This window comes from Bubalus bubalis, chromosome 23, assembly GCF_019923935.1.
Source record: "Bubalus bubalis isolate 160015118507 breed Murrah chromosome 23, NDDB_SH_1, whole genome shotgun sequence".
In the NCBI taxonomy this organism is placed as follows: Eukaryota; Metazoa; Chordata; class Mammalia; order Artiodactyla; family Bovidae; genus Bubalus; species Bubalus bubalis.
Genome location: NC_059179.1, coordinates 18,722,153 through 18,742,666, shown reverse-complemented (window position 1 = coordinate 18,742,666; position 20,514 = coordinate 18,722,153). Strand labels below are relative to the sequence as shown.

General features: G+C 38.2%; 1 protein-coding gene across 5 annotated transcripts in view; it reads left to right on the top strand.

Moving 5' to 3' along the window:
- The window catches only part of ARHGAP19 (Rho GTPase activating protein 19), a 70,877-nt gene that overhangs the window by 15,919 nt on the left and 34,444 nt on the right, over positions 1–20,514 (top strand). For 2 of the 5 annotated variants that reach the window (XM_044935226.2, XM_044935229.2), the window contains exons 2-5: positions 13,101–13,366; positions 14,599–14,679; positions 16,583–16,792; positions 19,881–20,107. In XM_044935226.2, the coding sequence (XP_044791161.1) occupies positions 13,101–13,366; positions 14,599–14,679; positions 16,583–16,792; positions 19,881–20,107 (784 nt within the window). Of the gene's footprint in view, positions 1–9,798; positions 9,944–13,076; positions 13,367–14,598; positions 14,680–16,582; positions 16,793–19,880; positions 20,108–20,514 lie in introns of those variants that run through there. The other 3 variants (XM_044935228.2, XM_025274431.3, XM_044935227.2) reach the window with 2 other exon arrangements.

The window sequence follows — 20,514 nt, the reverse complement described above, 5'->3', positions numbered from 1 at the left end:
ATGAGAAACCAAGAAAGTGTACAGCAATAGTATTTAGTAACATTCTTGACATTATCTTCAAACACTTCTTGCTCTCTAAGAAAGTCAAACTTTAATCAGAGAAAGCTACATGCACTGTAGTAAGCCCTTTGACATCTGACTAGGTTTGTTTTTTTTTTTTTAATCTGACTAGCTTTTTTATCGGAGAAGGCAATGGCACCCCACTCCAGTACTCTTGCCTGGAAAATCGCATGGACGGAGGAGCCTGGTAGGCTACAGTCCATGGGGTCGCTAAGAGTCGGACATAACTGAGTGACTTCACTTTCACTTTTCACTTTCACACATTGGGGAAGGAAATGGCAACCCACTCCAGTGTTCTTGCCTGGAGAATCCCAGGGACGGGGGAGCCTGGTGGGCTGCTGTCTATGGGGTCGCACAGAGTCGGACACGACTGAAGCAACTTAGCAGCAGCAGCAGCAGCTTTTGTATGGTTAAGTCTATTTATCATTTTAAAGTTTTCTGAATTTTGGAATCCCTACAATCTGTCATTGGTTGCAATAATAGTTTTTTTCACTCAGATAACAAGGTCTACTTTATTTTTTTCCTTTTGATCAGGTCATTTTGTAGTAGCTGTCCTTACGACCAAGCTCTCCTTAATTAGATCTGCTATTCAGTCTGCTGCTTTTGTTAGGATGACCCTAAGCAAGAGATCAGTCATTTTTCAATCTGGATTTTTCATCAAATATGGCTTTTAAATATTAAAAATAAGTACACCAGTATGAAGCATACACTTACGTCATTGTGTTAAATTTTCATTAAAATTTAAATTGAGAGTGTGTGTATTAAGGTGTGTACGGAGGATAAAGCCTACATTTTTCAAAGCATAACTATTTTAACTGACACAGTAGTTTCTTTTTAGGAGTTAAGAAATAAAAAGTGGTCCAGCAGTTAGGTCTCTGCTTTCACTGCCAAGGTCCCAGGTTCAATCCCTGGTTGGGGAACTAAGATCTCATAAGCCCTGAGATATGGTCAAAAAAAAAAAAAAAATTTTTTTAAAAGTGTTGAAAAGAAATTGGGGTATTTAAATTTAAAAAATTTCATGCACCATAAAATTTCATATATTAGAATCCATCTTTTCAGTATCACATATCTCAACAGTTGGTGTCATTCAGAAAGTGTTGAGTGAGAAAGTGTATGATATTTCCCCAAAGTGGTGGTTGCTTAAGATTTACCATAGTGGAAAAAGCGTCATAATTACTTCCAATTTCAAAGGAGTTTTAGCAAATACCCAAAGATCTCTTTAAAATAATAATAATAACACTTACTTATGTGCAAATGCAGTAAAAGAAAAATTATTTGCAACCTAATTTTCAAAGACCTCTCACAGGGGCTTCTGGGTGCCTATGTCCTAATTGCACCTATAGCTGAGCATTTGTATTTTTGAAAATAGAGATAGTGGAAAACAAAATAGCATCTTATAGTATTCAGTGAAATTTAAACTTTTGGGCACCACAGACTTAGTTTAGTTTGTTTTAGTTTGTTCCTGTACCTTACAGCTTCTTAAAATTATAAGGTACTAGGTAGATCACAATTAGTTTGAATTTAAATGACATGTGAGTGATTTGATTTCTTGTTTGGCTAATATGTGCCTCAGAAAAGCAACTCACTTTCTTATGCTAGCTGATGAAGAGACTTACTATTAGGTTCGTTGAGTACTGACTAAGATATTAAAACTCTTAAGAATTTTCAATATGTGAAGTTGTATAGATACGAACAGTCATGTGCCAGAGCAAAAGCATTAGCAGTCTCTTGGATAGTATCATTCTGGACTTTGGAACAAGTGGATTTAGAAGTAGTCTTTTGAAAGGTAATCTGATCATAGGTAGAAATCCATTGGTTTTAATTGCCTGAGACTCATGGCATTTAAAGTCGATAGGAAAAGAGTCTCCTGAAGCTTTGACTGTACTTTTTTGAGGGGTAAACAGCTTTTATGTAATGATAAGAGAGACACTCTTTTGTCAGTGAAGCATCCTATAGAACTTTCTCCAAATAAATAGGGAATTTTCATGTTACTTTTCCAATACAAGTAAACTTTCTTCCAATTGTTCACCAGCCTTGGTGAGAAAAAGTAAGCGAAGTGGCCGCAACAGAATTAATACCAATTCTTGTGACACCCAAAGGGATAAAAATTGACAAATTAAATATATGTTAATTAACTTGCATTATTGGTACTCAGAGGAAGACAAATTAGTCTTTTAGACTGAGAACTTTCTATTGTCATATCATAGGGTTAAAATCTTGACCACATTTGCAGAATGTTTAGGTTAAGAGGGTAAACGATGAGGAATTCATTCATCTGCCACTTTAATTCAGATAAAGTTGCTCTGGTAGTCTGAAATTAGTTCAAGTTGGGATCAAATAAAGGGACCAAATAAATTTTTGTAGACTGCTGCTGCTAAGTCGCTTCAGTCATGTCCGACTCTGTGCGACCCCATAGACGGCAGCCCACCAGGCTCCCCCGTCCCTGGGATTCTCCAGGCAAAAACACTGGAGTGGGTTTCCATTTCCTTCTCCCATGCATGAAAGTGAAAAGTCAAAGTGAAGTTGCTCAGTCGTGTCCGACTCTTAGCGACCCCATGGACTGTAGCCCACTAGGCTCCTCCGTCCATGGGATTTTCCAGGCAGGAGTACTGGAGTGGGGTGCCATTGCCTGAAGTCTAAATTAGTGATAAGAGGTCCATATTACTAAACCTTGGACAGCTACTCTTAAGGGCAGATCTTGGAATGTAAGCGTTTCAAAATTTTTGTTTAAGGAATTGGATATTATTTCCTGAAAAACTGTGGTACTACTTATCAGCCTTAACCTGTGTTATAAAAAACCTGCCAGCTTGAACACCTGGAGCCCACTTTATCCTTTTTGTTTATGTACAACTTTCATACCAGTTTAACTTTGGCTGGTATAGGTAGAAAAAGGGAGAAATAATAGCCTCTTGTTTAATACTTGTATGTATTCATATCTAACAGCTCTTCAATAAAGTGACACATTTAAAGCCATGTTTCACAGCTAAGGTTGAAAACATAGTAAGAAAGTGCATACTTCTCTCAGGGTGGTAAGTCAGGTTTAGACAACTTTAAATATAGCTCATATTTTGAAAGATGTTGCCAAGATTGTGGTTCTTGGAGAACAAATCAAGTTAAGCAATTCACTAGGGAGGAAACATTTAGTTTTGTGGGTATGCATTTTTGGTAGTAGTCAGCCAAAAGATACATCTGTAGGATACAGGGTTTTTTTTTTTTTTTTTTCCCCCCACTGCCTTGAATTTTACAGATTCATGGGTTCAAAATGCTTTAAAAGCACTTGCATTTCATTTTTATGTAATTGATTTTTCAGCTGTGGATTTTGTTTCCAGTCCTTCACTAAGCATATCACCTTACATGTAGAGTTCCATCTAGTGGTAAAAGTAATCACTGCAGACTATTGGTATTAAAAAATACCCTTTTTAAGGGATAAGTCTTGCCTCTGTTACTCTTTGGGATGGTTGCTTAGTATATGCTTTTTTTTTCTTCTATTCTTATAGTCCTTTATTTTAATTTTTAACAAATTTATTTATTTTAATTGGAGGCTGATTCTTTACAATATTGTGGTGGTTTTTGCCATACATCGACATGGATCAGCCACAGGTGTACATGTGTACCCCCATGCTGAACCCCCCTCCCACCTTCCTCCCCACCCCATCCCTCTGGGTTGTCCCAGAGCACCGGCTTTGAATGCCCTGGTATATGCTCTTAAATACTGAAGTCTTTGCTATCTCTGTTTGCCTTTATACCTAACTACTAATTCTCCTGGTACTAGCCCTCTATGCAAAAACTTTTATGATGAGGAAATTAACCTTTAGTATATACTGTATTTTGATTTTCTGTGATATTTACATCAAATTGTAGCAAGATTTAGGTCAAATCTATACTTGGTTTTTTAAAAAAATTGTCATGAAAGATACTGGTTATACATACAAGTAATAATATAATCAATACTCTTTCTAATACCCAGCTTCAACAAATCTCAGCATTTTCCATATTTACTTCAAATGAATCACTCCGTTTCCCCACAGCCTAATGCTAATGCTAATGCTAAGTCGCTTTAGTCATGTCCGACTCTGTGCGACCCCATAGACGGCAGCCCACCAGGCTCCGCCATCCCTGGGATTCTCCAGGCAAGAATATTGGAGTGGGTTGCCATTTCCTTCTCCAATGCATGAAAGAGAAAAGTGAAAGTCAAGTCGCTCAGTCGTGTCCGACTCTTAGCGACCCCATGGACTGCAGCCTACCAGGCTTCTCTGTCCATGGATTTTCCAGGCAAGAGTACTGGAGTGGGGTGCCATTGCCTTCTCTGCCACAGCCTAATACTTTTTCCCAAAACAGTGCTAGCACCCTAGAAACTCTCCTTATGCCCTCTTGTCTTCTCATAATCACTAACCCCCAAACGTAACCATTATCCTGAATGGTAAATACATCTTTGCTTTTCTCTACAATTTGCTACTTAAGCAAGTACAATTCTTCCTTGCTTTACAATAGAGTTGAAAATTCATTTAATACACCCAACCTATTGAACATGATAGCTTAGCCTAGCCTAACTTAAACATGCTCAGACCACTCACATTAGCCTGTAGTTGGTCAGAATCATTTAAAACAAAGCCTATTTTATAATAAAGTATTGAATATCTCATGTACTATATTGAATACTGTATTGAAAGTCAAAAACCAGAATGGTTGTAAATGTTTTGGTTTACCCTCATGACCTCGTGGCTACCTGGGAACTATGGCTCGTTGCTGCTGCCCAGCATCACCAAACAGTATTGTACTACATATTGCTAGCCCAGGAAAAGATCAAAATTCAAAAATTTGAAGTAGAGTTTCTAGTGAATGCATATTGTTTTCACACCATCATAGAGTTGAACAATTGTAAGTTGAACCATTGTAAATTGGAGACTTATCTCTAAACACTATATTTTTTGTCTGTTTTTAAAATTTGATATGAGAATAGCATTATATAGTAAGTAGTTTGTGTGTATGTGTGTATGAGAGAGAGAGAGAGAGAAGGACATCTTTTGCTCAGTTATCTGTGAGATTCATTCATGATTGTGTATGTAACTGGACTTTGTCCTTTTTCATTGCTATAAAATCTGCCATTATTAAAGAATCTGCCTGCCAGTGCAGGAGACCCGGGTTTGATCCTTGATCCAGGAGGATCTCACATGCTGCGGAGTAACTAAGCTCATGGGCCCAACTATTGAGCCTGTGCTCTAGAGACCGGGAGCGGCAACTACTGAGCCCTCACGCTGCAACTACTGAAGCCGGTGAGCCTGTGCTCCGAAACAAGAGAGGAAACGGCAGTGAGAAGCCTGTGCACTGCAGTGAAGAGCAGCCCTTGCTCGCTATGCTATGTGCTAAGTCCCTTCAGTCGTGTCCGACTCTGTGTGACCCCATAGACGGCAGCCCACCAGGCTCCCCCGTCCCTGGGATTCTCCAGGCAAGAACACTGGAGTGGGTTGCCATTTCCTTCTCCAATGCATGAAAGTGAAAACTGAAAGTGAAGTCGCTCAGTCATTCCCGACTTTTAGCAACCCCATGGCCTGCAGCCTACCAGGCTCCTCTGTCCATGGGATTCTCCAGGCAAGAACACTGGAGTGGGTTGCCATTTCCTTCTCCAATGCATGAAAGTGAAAAGTGAAAGCGAAGTCGCTCAGTCGTGTCCGACTCTTAGCAACCCCATGGACTGCAGCCTGCCAGGCTCCTCCATCCATGGGATTTTCCAGGCAAAAGCACTGGAGTGGAGTGCCATTGCCTTGCTCGCTACAACTAGAGAAAAGCCCAGTACACAGAAGACCCACCCAGGACAGCCAAAAATAAATCAATACATAAGTAACATTAAAAAAATTGCTATTATATATGCCACATTTTAAAAACCATTCTGCTGGACATTTTGCTTCCAGTTTTGGCTGCTTAGAAATTAATGTATCAGTGAACATTCTTGCTTGGGATTTTTGGTGCCCATGTTGCTGCATGCACATGCTAGGCATGTTTTTAGAATTGTTGCTCATAGGGTATGCTTGTTCATTCATATTGTAGATAAGATGAAACAGTTATAGCCCCACTATCTGTATAAAAGAGTTACTTTATGGTTAGAGTTACTTTATAAAGTTAGAATTATTTTTTCTAATCCTTGGTATTGTCAATTTTAGCCATTCTGTTGGATGATAGTATGTCATTGATTTTGAATTTACAGTTCTTTGATGTCTAGTGGTATTGAGTAGTTTTTAAAATGAGAGTTTCTTGAAATCGCATACTTGTTTTTTTGTTGGTTATTTATTTATTTTTTCATATTGATTGTACAAAGTCTGTATATATTCAGGGTATGAGCCTTTTTTGACCATATATATTGTAGATATATTTTCCCACCATATATATTGTAGATATATTTTTCACTTTCTTAATGGTGTCTTTTGATAACATAGTTCTTATTTTAATGAACTCAAAAGTATTGAGCTTTTTCTTTGTGGTTGCTATTTTTAATGTGTAATTTAAAAATTATTTCCCCACTCTGAGTTCAATAATATATTCTTCTGTATTAACCTTCTAGTAGGGTTACTGTTTTGTTTTTCACCTTTAGATCAATAATTCACCCGAAATTGACCTTGTGTATAGTGACATTGGAGAAGGCGATGGCACCCCACTCCAGTGCTCTTGCCTGGAAAATCCCATGGACAGAGGAGCCTGGTGGACTGCAGTCCATGGGGTCGCGAAGAGTCGGACACGACTGAGCGACTTCCCTTTCAGTTTTCACTTTCATGCATTGGAGAAGGAAATGGCACCCCACTCCAGTGTTCTTGCCTGGAGAATCCCAGGGACAGGGGAGCCTGGTGGGCTGCCGTCTATGGGGTCGCACAGAGTTGGACACGACTGAAGCGACTTAGCAGCAGCAGCATAGTGATTTAGGTGTCAATTTTCACTTTTTCCCCCTATAGTTGTCCACATGTCTCAGCACCATTCAGTGAAAAAGTTGTTCATTCCCCATTGATTTGTAGCACCTTATCCTGAGTCCAGTAAAGAAGAAAGGAAGTAATAAAGATCAGAACAGACGTTAGTGAAATAAATACCAAACATGTAATAGAGGAATTCAGCAAACCCAAAAACTGGAACCTTGACAATGCTGATAAAAATTGATAAATCTCTGAGAAGATCCATAAATAAAAAAAAAATTACCAGTATCAGGAACAAGGACGAGCAGATCACTATGGAACCTGGACACATTAATAAGCTCCTCAGTGGATATTACAAACAAGTTTATGCCAGTAAAGAAATATACAACTTATCAAAATTAATACAAGAAGAAATAGAAAATTTGAATAGTTCTGTAACACAAAATAAATTGAATATATATAATATAATTAAAAACCTTACAAAGAAAACTCTAGGTTCAGATGACTTCATCAGCCAATTCCATCACTTAAGGAAGAAATGACAGTAGCACTTAATCTTTTTCAGAAAAGAGAAAAATAGGACACACTCCCCAACTCACTTTGACAGGCCAGCACAACCTTGATATAAAACCCAATGAATAAAAATATAAGAAAGGACAATTCCGTGATAATCTCATGGACATATATGGAGAAACCTAAACAAACAATTAGCAAACCAAATTCAGCAGTATATAAAAATAATAAAACATCACTACAATATTGGGCTTATTCTAGAAATACCCAGTTGGTTTAACATTAATCAGTACCATTAACTACATAAACAAAGGAGAAAAATTATATGATTATCAAAAAAATTTTGATAATACTAAGCACATAGTCATGCGAAATGCTGGGCTGGATGAAGCACAAGCTGGAATCAAGATTGCGGGGAGAAATATCAGTAACCTCAGATATGCAGATGACACCACCCTCATAGCAGAAAGCGAAGAACTAAAGAGCCTCTTGATGAAAGTGAAAGATGAGAGTGAAGAAGTTGGCTTAAAACTCAACATTGAGAAAACTAAGATCGTGGCATCTGGTCTCATCACTTCATGGGAAATATATGGGGAAACAATGGAAACTGACTTTATTTTTTGGGCTCCAAAATCACTGCAGATGGTGACTGCAGCCATGAAATTAAAAAACCTTTACTCCCTGGCAGGAAAGCTATGACCAACCTAGACAGCATATTAAAAAGCAGAGATATTACTTTGCCAACAAAGGTCCATCTAGTCAAAGCTATGGTTTTTCCAGTAGTCATGTATGGATGTGAGAGTTGGAGTATAAAGAAAGCTGAGCACTGAAGAATTGATGCTTTTGAACTGTGGTGTTGGAGAAGACTCTTGAGAGTCCCTTGGACTGCATGGAGATCCAGCCAGTCAATCCTAAAGGAAATCAGTCCTGGGTGTTCATTGGAAGGACCAATGCTGAAGCTACAACTCCAATTCTTTGGCCACCTGATGCGAAGAACAGACTCACTAGAAAAGACCATGATGCTGGGAAAGATTGAAGGCAGGAGAAGGGGACGACAGAGGATAAGATGGTTGGGTGGTGTCACTGACTCGATGGACATGAGTTTGAGTAAACTCCGGGAGTTGGTGATGGACAAGGAAGCCTGATGTGCGGCAGTCCATGGGGTCGCAAAGAGTTGAACATGACTGAGCGACTGAACTGAAGCACAGACTCAGTGTAATAAATAAATAACCCTTAGCAAACTAAGAATAAGAAGATATCACCCTAATCTGGTATCACCTGAATCTGATAGGCTTCCCTGGTGGCTCAGCTGGTAAAGAACCTGCCTGTAAAGTGAGAGACCTGGGTTTGATCCCTGGGTTGGGAAGATCTCTAGGAGAGGGGAACGGCTACCCACTCCAGTATTCTGGCCTGGAGAATTCCGTGGACCATTCAGTCCAGGGGGTTGCAAAGAGTCGGACATGAATGAGCAACTTTCACTTTCACTGAATCTGATAGTTTATGCCAAAATGATAGATAGCAGAAGATACCATTTTTCAATTTGCTTTACCTTTTTAACTTCTAAAGTTAGGATTATTTTCATATTTATTAGTTATTTAGACTTCTATGAATTGGTCATATCTTTTGACTAATTTTCTTTGAGTGTTTTTCTTATAAATTTTAGTCATATTGATAAATTCTGAATACTAATCCTTTTGTATGAATAAAAGATTTTTTTCAGCTTATAGCTTATCTTTTATTAATACTTAAAAAATTTAAATTTATTTATTTATTATGAATGAGTAGCGTTAATATGTTCACTTGAATCGAAAATCCAGAAAACACAAAACATACAGTGAAAAGTTTCTCTCCCACTCCTGTTCTTTCATCCAGTTCCCCTCTCCAGAGGTACTGTGACTTCATTTTTTAAGAACTTTGTTTATAATGTCATTTGTTGAACAGACATTTAAAATTTTGATGTAGTTAAATGTTTCAGTCTTCTCTTTGTGGATTGTACATTTTATGTTGTGTTTAAGAATGCTTTCCTCTGCCCCATTAATTTATTTTTTTTCCAAGTTTGACTTTTTATATTTAGATCTTTATTCTGTCTAGAATTTATTTTTTGTGTAGGGATCTCTCTTGCCTTTATATGCTTATCCTTATACTCTTTTACTGTGTGATTGTTTTGTCTTATACAGTGTTCAATGTGATGGGAGACTGTTGTTGAGCTTCATCTACGTGTTGGCAAATATGATTAACTGGTCCAGTTTTAAATTTCTGTTTTGTTCCTACTTGCAGATGAATGCTTAAGAGTCCTAATAAGTACTGCCTTTCAGGCCACATAATGTGCCTTGTGTCCTCTAACATATCTGGAATTTGTGTAGGCTGTGATAGGGCAGGGAAAGGAGGGTTTCTTTGTTACAACAAACAAGGAGAAAGTTTTTTTCCTGTCTCTTCGATTTACCAATGCCTCATCAGAAGCTTTCAGCACTTATGTAAGAAATTAATTTTTTTTCTTAAACTTGAACAAACTTACAGCTCATTTTAAAATTAGTTACTCGAGAGGGAGGAAGTGGTTTTGCTTAATAATAGTATTTTTTTTCTTTAGCCCTTCTCTTAAGTTCTTCACCATGTTCCTTCATATTCTTAGCTTTACATCGTGGTACTATGTATTCCATGGAAAGAGATTATTGGACTTTGTGATATGGGGATAATTTAAAAGCATAACCTACTGTATCTGTCTTTTCCTTCTCTTATCTTCCGTTTTACTTCTTTTTAACCATTTCTCTCCATTTTTGTCTTACCACATGCTCCACTCAGAAAAAATAAGGAAGAGGACAAAAAAGAATTAGGTTAAGGAAATTAAAGTGAGACAAAACAAAAGTGAATGATTATGGGAAGGAAAGGGAGAGAAAGCAGAAGGGGAAAAAAAACTGCGTTTGCTTACTGGTTACTTCTGTACTAGGACTCCTTAGGTATCTTTTTCTTGTATTCCTTGTAAATAGGTGGGGGCAGCCTTGAACTTACTTATTCTCCTGCCTGTTCTAACTATGAGGGAACAGAGTCAGAAAGGATCCTGTTGAGAAACAATGTAGGTAGGGTTTTGTGCTTCTAGCTCCTTTCTACGTGTGTATTTGATCCAGTTTAGTGCCTGAAGGTCAACTCTGATGTAAGTTTTGGATTCTCAACTGAGTCTTACTCTGGATATTAATAAACTGAAGATCTGGAGGTTATATGTATGTATGTATTTCTACTTTAGGAATATAATGGATGCTGTTCATGTACATTTATATGTTAGAATTAATTTGATCTGAATTGCTTTTCAGAATTAAAAGAGATGTGACAGTCATAAAAGCTTAGATTTGATAAATTATAAGACTTTTGGTGCTAATCCATTTCATGATTTTCTGGCTCTCTCAGTACAGTAGTAATTTCTCATTGGCAGTGATTATAAATAATAATCTGTTGACTCATATCTTGACTGAAATAAGCCAACATTTAAAATAAAAAGAGGCTTTGTCAATGACTTAGGATGAAGATTCTTTCTGATTTTAATTGGCTTGTATCATAATCATTGGCATCTTTAAATCATTGGCATCTTTAGCCTTAGTATGTAAAAAGGTTGAGGAAAGAGCATTTTTAGTTCTCTTTCTTAAGACTTTGGCTTGAGAACACATATTTATAATTTTTAAGTTTTATGTGAATTCTTATATTATCATTTTAGAGAAAAGAAAGAAATTTGGTAGTCACCAACTGAAGACTTGGGCTGTTGATTAAAATTAGGTAATAACTTTTCAAGGACAGAGATGAACGCTGAAGTTTACCCACACCTTGTTTTCATTATACCAAATTAAAGATGATCTTTGTAAAACTTCCCCAGCCGTCCAGCGGTTAAGACTGTGCTTCCACTGCAGGGAAACTAGGATCCCGCATGCTGTGGGCAAAAAAAAAAAAAGACATCCAGGTAGTATTGGTAAAGTGTGTTAGAGATTAGTTATGTTTAATATGTAGAGGTATCATTTTTCCTGGAACAGAGGTTTGGTAGCTAGGGTGCTGTGGAAACTTGTAAGTTGTGATTGTTTTATTGTGGGATTGTTTGATCGAGTCAGGTAAATTTCAGCTTTGCCTGACAGATGTGATCAGTTGTTCTTTCTGGCTTGTGTTACATCTACTCGTTGGTTGCATAATAGATGACTGTTTATATAATAAGAATTAGAACAAGCCATTAGAGATAATTGATAATAGATACAAACAGGCGGTGATGTGTCTAGTACAAGAGATGGAATAATACAGTTCTTATATGTACATGTTAAAAAGAATTTAGTAATAAAGTATTAGAAAACAATAAGGAAGAAAGTATTTCTGAGAGTCAAAGGAGCTTTTCCGGAAGTATAGCCCAGATAATGTAGGAGTGGAAAACCAGGTAAGATCAGGGGCCAGCAGAACGTATCTGCTGAGTATTACTCAGTGATAGAAGAGATAGAAGAAGCAAAATATGAATTTTTTTCCAAGTGCCTTAGAGAGGAAGGACCTTGAGCAAAGTTTGGACTTGGACGATGGGCCAGAGACATCCAGAACAAAGGATTTTAAAATAAAACCTATTTCTGAACCTGGGCAAGGCTGAATTAATATCTATTTTGTGTACCTGTAAGTGCCTTCCATTCTAGTTAAGGCTTTTTGGTTATGAGGAATAGAATCCAGGGATACTTGGCTCAACTGAAAGGGACTGATTATAAGGAAACACCTGTCTGTGTAGGGACCTAGGAACCATAAGACCTTGAGGGTAGAGTAAATGTCTTCAAAATGTCTATTATACTAGGTATAGTTTTGTCTCTTCAGTAGCCTCATGCTTACTGTCCCATGGTTTCTGTGGCATTTGCGAGTAGCCTGACTGTGGTACTATGAGCAGTTGATCACTGGATGGGAAATACCATATGCTGGCTGTACTCCCAAGAGGGGGCTTCCCCGGTGGCTCAGTGGTAAAGAATCTGCCTGCAATGCAGGAGACCCAGGAGACACAGTTGCAATACCTGGGTTGGGAAGATCTGGAGGAAGGCTTGGCAACCCACTCCAGTATTCTTGCCTGGAGAATCCCATGGAGAGAGGAGCCTGGCGGGCTACAGTCCCTAGGGTCACACAGAGTCAGACGTGACTGAAGTGACTGAGCATGTACACCCAAGAAGGCCTTAATTTAATGATTGCCCATTGCCATGTTAGGGGGAACAGTTGCAGGTCTAATGTTTTAAAAGTATTTAACAATGATGATGGTTTAGGGTTTAACTTTTAATAAGGAAATGTGGTCTGTGTGGCTGCCAATTCTAAACTACTGTTAGACTCAGGAGGCTGTAAGGGTCTTATATTCTTGTAGACTGAATGTGTAAAATTAAGAGGCAAATTCAGGTCATATCATAGAGGCTATCTGATGTCTTTTCTTTAAACTAAATTTCTGAGTATCTATGTGGGTATAACCTAAACAGCAGCGAGTCCAGCTTGTCTCCTTTGTGCAGTCAACAGATCAAGTATTAGGTTTTCAAAAGACTGGTATATGTAGATGAGCCCACAGAAAGAATGAATAATTGTGTTGTTGAGAGGGAATGAAAAACGCATACAAAAATGATCCCCTCAAAGATTCTTCTGTTTCATTGTTTTCAGTGAAGCTATCTGCAACTTTGTCATCTGCAATGACTCTTCCCTTCAAAGTCAGCCCATTATCTTCAATCCTGACTTTTTTGTGGAGAAACTCCGACATGAGAAACCTGAGGTGTTCACTGAGTTGGTGGTCAGCAATATTACAAGACTTATTGATCTACCTGGAACTGAGTTGGCTCAGCTGATGGGAGAAGAGGACCTTAAGTTGCCTGGTGGGGCGGGCCCGGCATCAGGATTCTTCCGGTCTCTAATGTCTCTCAAGCGAAAGGGTAGGAATTGTGTCTGTGAAGGGGGCAGGTCTCAGTTGCTTCCTGGGCTCTACTCCAAACATTTGCACATTCGTGGAGGAGTTACTATTATTGTAAAGCATTTTTTTAGTCATTTTTTTCATTACATGAATAGTAAAACTTTAAGTAACATTGATAAAAATTATGAAAATTGTCTAGATTAATTAAAGCATATATATCAGTCTCTAGAAAATAGCATGATTAGTTTACATAGTTATCAGGAGCACCTTGATTTTCATGCTCTATTAATACTAGACTAAAATAATATTAAAAGAACAAAGTTATACAGCTGGTGACTACAGTAAAGAAAGTTTGACCATTTTTTTATTGCAGTAGTTCTCTAATGTTTTCATTCCATAGAATGCTTTGATAAGGTAAATATTAATACTTATGAATCACTCAAAAAGCTTTCTCAGAAATAAGTTATTAGTTTTATATACTATAAATTATGATTATTAACACTGTTTTTGATAAGATGTGAAAGAGATTCTATTTTGTTTTATTAAATATAAGGAAATCCCAAGGGCAGCAAAAAAGTTTAAACATAACAGGTTAGACCCTATACCAACTCTAGTGGATAATCTATTATGTTCTAATACTCATGGGTCTAAGTTCTATTTTTTGTTTGTTTTTAAATTAAATATCAATATTCCAAGTATTGTTAATTAAAGAAGAAGATGGTCTTTGCCTTCAGGGAACCTACTATCTAAGATTAAACTTGCAGAGAGTTGATTGAAAGATGTTCTGATTGCATTTTCTTTTTCTTTTTTTTCTTTTTTAATTTTATTTTATTTTTAAACTTTACAATATTGTATTGGTTTTGCCAAATATCTAAATGAATCCGCCACAGGTATACACATGTTCCCCATCCTGAACCCTCCTCTCTCCTCCCTCCCCATACCATACCTCTGAGTCGTCCCAGTGCACCAGCCCCAAGCATCCAGTATCGTGCATCGAACCTGGACTGGCGACTCGTTTCATATATGATATTATACGTATTTCAATGCCATTCTCCCAAATCATCCCACCCTCTCCCTCTCCCTGATTGCATTTTCTGATGCACTTCCAACTCCAAAGTTTTTTTGTACTGACCATGTGAACAAACTTGCTCAACTGTGACACAGGATGCTTGAGGGGTATGCTGATTTTAAGTATGCTGATTTTGTACTGTTTGTGGAAAATATAGCCTTGTTCTATTGTATGGCTTTTTTCAGAAAAAGGAGTAGTCTTTGGATCCCCACTGACAGAGGAAGGCATTGCCCAGATATACCAACTGATTGAATATCTACACAAGAGTAAGACTACTTGAAATTTTTTAATTCTTTGTTAATGAACAGTTGTCAGTTTTCTGTTGGGAGCTTAATATCCTTGAGTTAGTAGGTGTCAGTTAACCATTAACAAAGACACTAATTAATCAATGATAATTTCAGGTGGCGTGTTTCTCAATATATTTCCTTATAAATTTCATCTCATGTATTGATTTGCTTTATACTCTCAAACACACACACACACACACACTCACACATATACACACACACATTAGATAGTGTCTATGAAATCACATTTTGCCCTGGATTGAGAGAGGCATTTCTTCTGGAAAAAATGCATTGCTTCTAAAGAGTCTCAACATTTATTCCAGGGATAATAATTTATCACCAAAGATACCTTTCAACTCTAGAATTCTCTGATTAAAATACACTCAACTTAATTCCCTTTTCACTTTTTTAGTAGTCATACTGGTTATGTCATTGCTTTAAGTACTTGGCACAGCTGAGTGTATATAAAATGTGTGGCTTTATGTGATGCCATGATGAATTCAACACTAATGGTTATTTTTGGCTTGCTGTACCTGGGACATTGTGCTGGGAGCTAGAGCAGAGGTTACAAACTGACAGCCTAAGGGCTTAAGTTATCTGTTTTCATGTTTTGTTTGGCAAAGGATTAAGTTAAAAATAAAACTAGTTTCCAGTCTTTTAAAATGGGAAAAGTCCAGGTTTTCCACTTTCTTTGGATAACAGGAAGATCTAGCATACTTGAGCCCTGTGGCCTCTTGGACACAGTCATTTGGAGCACAGGTAGGCGCTTACCAGTTTGTTAGGGTTCCTGTTCATTCATTTACTGTTGCCAGAGTGGCTGGTAGGCATTTCAACTTGGAAACCTGAATTAAGGAGCTGTTCAAAGAAATACATACCTAAGCTGAAAACAGGAACTCTCATGCTTCTACCAGATCAAACTGAAACAATGTGTCTCATCTTTTTTAACCCTTAGATTAGTTTAGAATCTAGGTTGAAGGGTAGCATCCTTAAGTTGGAATGACTGAGCTTCTGGCAGTCTTTTAGAGGGAAAGGTGATCTGACAGATTAGCGTTCTAATTCCTGGGGTAGTGCAGAGACCCTCGATTCATTTTAGGCTGGGAAACTGTTTATAGGAGCAATGAACCTCCACAGATGAACTCAGCCCCTCCAACAAAGTCTGAGATGGCTCATGGGAAGGGGACTTCAGGAAGACGTGGCTTTCCTTCCAACTTATTTTTCAAGCTCTATTATATATAAAATAGATAAGCAACAAGGACCTACTGCATAGCACAGGGAACTATACTTAATATTTTGTAATAACCTATAATGCAAAATAATCTAATACATATATATATGGGTTTCCCTTGTGGTCAGCTGGTAAAGAATCTGCCTGCAATGTGGGAGACCTGGGTTCGATCACTGGGTTGGAAAGATCCCTTGGAGAAGGGAAAGGCTACCCACTCCAGTATCCTGGCCTGGAGAATTCCATGGACTGTGTAGTCCATGGGGTCGCAAAGAGTCGGACACGACTGAGCAATGTTCACATATATTTATATCTCACTTTACTGTATACCTGAAGCTAACACAACATTTTAAATCAACTATATTTCAATAGGAGTTAAAAAAAGACCAGATAAAATTCAGTCTCCAGATGTGCCTCAGGAGGTTCAGTGACTCCTGGGTGGACCATCTCTCAGCCTGGAAGATCTCTGGGTGCTCAGGGATGTTCAGATAAGTTTCCCCAGGGGTTAGTAGGTCTCAACTCCTCTGAGAAGAAGGGCAAAACCTCCTTCAGGGTCTTTGTAAGCGTCTTTCAAGTATAAAGTGGTCTTTTAGATGACTTATTTTAATCATAATTCTGTTTCTTTTTTCCTGTCCCCTGTTCTTCTTCCATGCCGAACAGACTTACGAGTAGAGGGTTTGTTTAGAGTACCAGGGAATAGTGTCCGACAGCAGATTTTAAGAGATGCTCTCAATAATGGAACTGATATTGACTTGGAATCAGGAGAGTTTCACTCAAATGATGTTGCTACCTTGCTGAAGATGTTTCTAGGAGAGTTACCTGAGCCCCTGCTGACACATAAACATTTTCACGCACACCTCAAAATTGCTGGTGAGTATTGGAGGTGAGAAGGGGCTGTAGGTACATTTATTTCAATTTAGTAAAGTCATCTGGAATATTTTTGTAACCCACAGAATATTCTGTTGTTTGTAAACAATAATATTGTGTTGTTTGTAACTTCTGCTAATATTGGTTAAGACTTCATGATATTTCTGGGCTTTCTGAATACTCATAAGCATTGGCTAGTTACGTTTGATTTAGTCAAATTTTTTTGTCAAATAAACTTCTTTGAAGATACAGTCTGGGTTTTGTTTATTTTTGTGTTCCTGATGGATCCTAGCATTGTGCTTTGAACATTTTAGTTGTTTAATTAATGTATGCTTTTCACTGGATTGATTGACACACCCAAGTCAATGGTCACAGTTTTGATGTATTTGCCTTGGTTTGGAACTTTTGCCAAGTATTAATATGCCTCAGTTGAGATCATCTCTACTGTTGAAAATTTGCTCTTTAAAAAATAATTTTGCTTGTTTTCTAAATAGGCAATACATTCTTATGAATTAAAATTCAAAAGGTTCCAAGAGCATCCAGTGAAAAGCCTCTTTTCCATCTCTGTTCCCTGGCACTCAGTTTTTCTTCCAAGAGAGAACCAGTACTATTGATTTCTAATGTGTCCTTACAGAGAGATTTTAGACACTTAAAAACACCTGCATATATTTCTTTTCTCTCTTTTTATGTAATGGTAGGGTGTTATACACATGGTTCTGTGGTTTGCTTTTTTAATTTAATGTGTCTTGGAGAATGTTCCATTTTCAGCTCGTAAACAGTTTCCTCTTTTCCTTTTATGCCTGTGTGGTAAGGAATTCATTCTTAAATTGCACAGCAGTTGCGCTGCTATAGGCTCTAAGTGCACACAGCATCAACGTCCGTACTGTATTTACTTAGTTTTCTACCCTTGAGCCTTTCTTTCTTGCTTCTAATCTTAAGGAAAATAAATAGAAGGTTTTTTTCTTTTGAATAATTTTTACCGCTTAGAAAAAAATAGGTTTTGAATTTCTAAAGTAAGATTAGATTTTGTTAGCACTTCCAGGAACAATTTAGATGATACAAATGAGAAAATATTTCTAGAATATTATACAGCTTTATAGTTTTTTTGGCTTCCCTCGTAGCTCAGTCGGTAAAGAATCTGCCTGCAGTGCAGGAGATCCAGATTCCATCCCTGGGTCAGGAAGATCCCCTGGAGAAGGAATGGCAACCCATTCCAGTATTCTTGCCTGGAAAATCCCATGGACAGAGGAGCCTGGTGGGCTGTGGTCCATGGGGTTGCAAAGAGTCGGGCACGCCGGAGCAACTAACACTCGATATCATCACAGTTTTTTGGGGGGAGAAATAAAAGTTTTTGGATCTTTGAAAAAGATATAGAAAATATTGATAAGTTCTTTTTATAAGGGTTAACATGAATAATGCCTGTTCTGTTTGCTTTCCTGTTAATTTAGTACAGTATCTGAAACTTCCCCTCCACCACCCCATGATTCACTGGTCTTTGAGAGCACACTAAGGTGTGGCACAGGTGTAGCATTTGATATGCCTTACTGATAACAGGGAGGGATTTGTGTTTTCAATTTCGTATTAACAGGAAACAGTTTCTAGAGATATTATTTGCCTTTCCTAAACCTAGAATTATAATTGAAGTTAAACAGCTTCAATAACACACTGTAATCATTTTCAGGTCTATATGAATTATACCCAAATGTTTTTCAGTGTCTTTTGAAATTCTGATGACCTAGGGGAGAAGGCAATGGCAACCTACTCCAGTACTCTTGCCTGGAAAATCCCATGGACGGAGGAGCCTGGTAGGCTGCAGTCCATGGGGTTGCTAAGAGTCGGACACGACTGAGCAACCTCACTTTCACTTTCCACTTTCATGCATTGGAGAAGGAAATGGCAACCCACTCCAGTGTTCTTGCCTGGAGAGTCCCAGGGACGGGGAGCCTGGTGGGCTGCCGTCTGTGGAGTCGCACACGACTGAAGCGACTTAGCAGCAACAGCAACAGGGACAGTTTTTAATTGATAACCTATATAGCCTGTGAGAGAAGAAGCCATGATTCTGACTCTGTAAGGAGCCATGATTCTGACTCTGATACCTGGATCATCCTGGTATCAGGTCATGATTCACTCTCATAGTTTTTTAGCAGTAAAATATCTTGTTGAGGAAGTGTGAAGGGGGTGGCATTATCAGAGATATGTGTGGACTGTTTTCATTTCTCTTGAGTATATAACTGGGAATGGAATTACTAAGTCATGTGATAACTCTATGTTTAACTTTTTGAGGAACTGCCAAGCTGTTTTCCACAGTAGCCACACCATTTTTTACATTCCCACCAGCAATGTAGGAGAATGGTGGGTTTTTTTTTTGGCTCCACTGTATGGCATGTGGAATCTTAGTTCCCCAACCAGTGATCAAACCTGCGCCCCCTACAGTGAAAGCACAGAGGCTTAACCACTGGACTGCCAGGGAGGTCCCTGTAGAAGAGTTTAATTTTCTCAGCATTCTTGCCAGCACTTGTTATTGTCAGTCTTTTGGACTATAGCCACACTGATTGGCGTCTGCCCTGGTGGCTCAGAGGTTAAGGCGTCTGCCTGCAATGTGGGAGACCTGGGTTCAATCCCTGGGTTTGGAAGATCCCCTGGAGAAGGAAATGGCAACCCACTCCAGTGTTCTTGCCTGGAGAATCCCATGGACGGAGGAGCCTGGTGGGCTACAGTCCACGGGGTTGCAAAGAGTTGGACACGACTGAGCGACTTCACTCACACCACTGATTATGAAGTAGTATCTCATTGGGGTTTTGATTTACATTTCCCTGATAGCTAATGATACCGAGTATACAGATGCTTATTGGCTGCTTGTATATCTTATTTGAAGGAATGTTTAAGTCTTTTGCCTATTTTTAACTGGGTTTTTGTCTTTTTATTATTAAATTATATTGATATGATTTTGTTATTATATTTTGCTATAATCTGTTTATACTTGATTCTTTTTTTCCTTTCTCTTATTGGAGGATGATACATAGTAGGAACATTGATTTTTTTTTTTCTTGTATATTTTCCATCCCTTACAATCATCTCTTTTATCCTCAAGATTTGATGCAGTTTGATGATAAAGGAAACAAGACCAGTGTACCAGATAAGGAACGGCAAATCGAGGCTCTTCAGTTGCTGTTCCTCATTCTCCCTCCACCCAATCGCAACTTGCTGAAGTTACTGCTTGATCTCCTGTACCAGACAGCAAAGAAACAAGACAAGAATAAGATGTCCGCCTATAACCTTGCCCTTATGTTTGCACCTCATGTCTTATGGCCAAAAAATGTAAGTGTCGGGGGAACAGAAAGACTGCTTGGTTTTCTTGAGCTGGGCCTCATCCTATAGCTGTACTTCGTGTGGTTATCAGGGGTCCAAGTTCTGGTCTTCAGCTTTATAAGGTTAGGAACTTACTTTGTTAGATCATTTAAGAGTTACCAAACTGCCAATTCCTGTTAATTTCGCTTATAAATCAATCTGATAAACCTGAATTACAATTTTAGTGTAAACTCTTAGTGGAAGATTATAGCTACTAAATATACCAGAATACTCATGTTGGGTGGTCAATGTAAACTCCTTCTTAACATGAAAGCCTTCTTGGGAAATCAAATTGATTTCTGAAGATCAAATGGTGTGAATTTAAAGCAGAGCTGTATGATCTTCCAGGAGAGCGGAGCCCTGAGCTTTCAGATAGA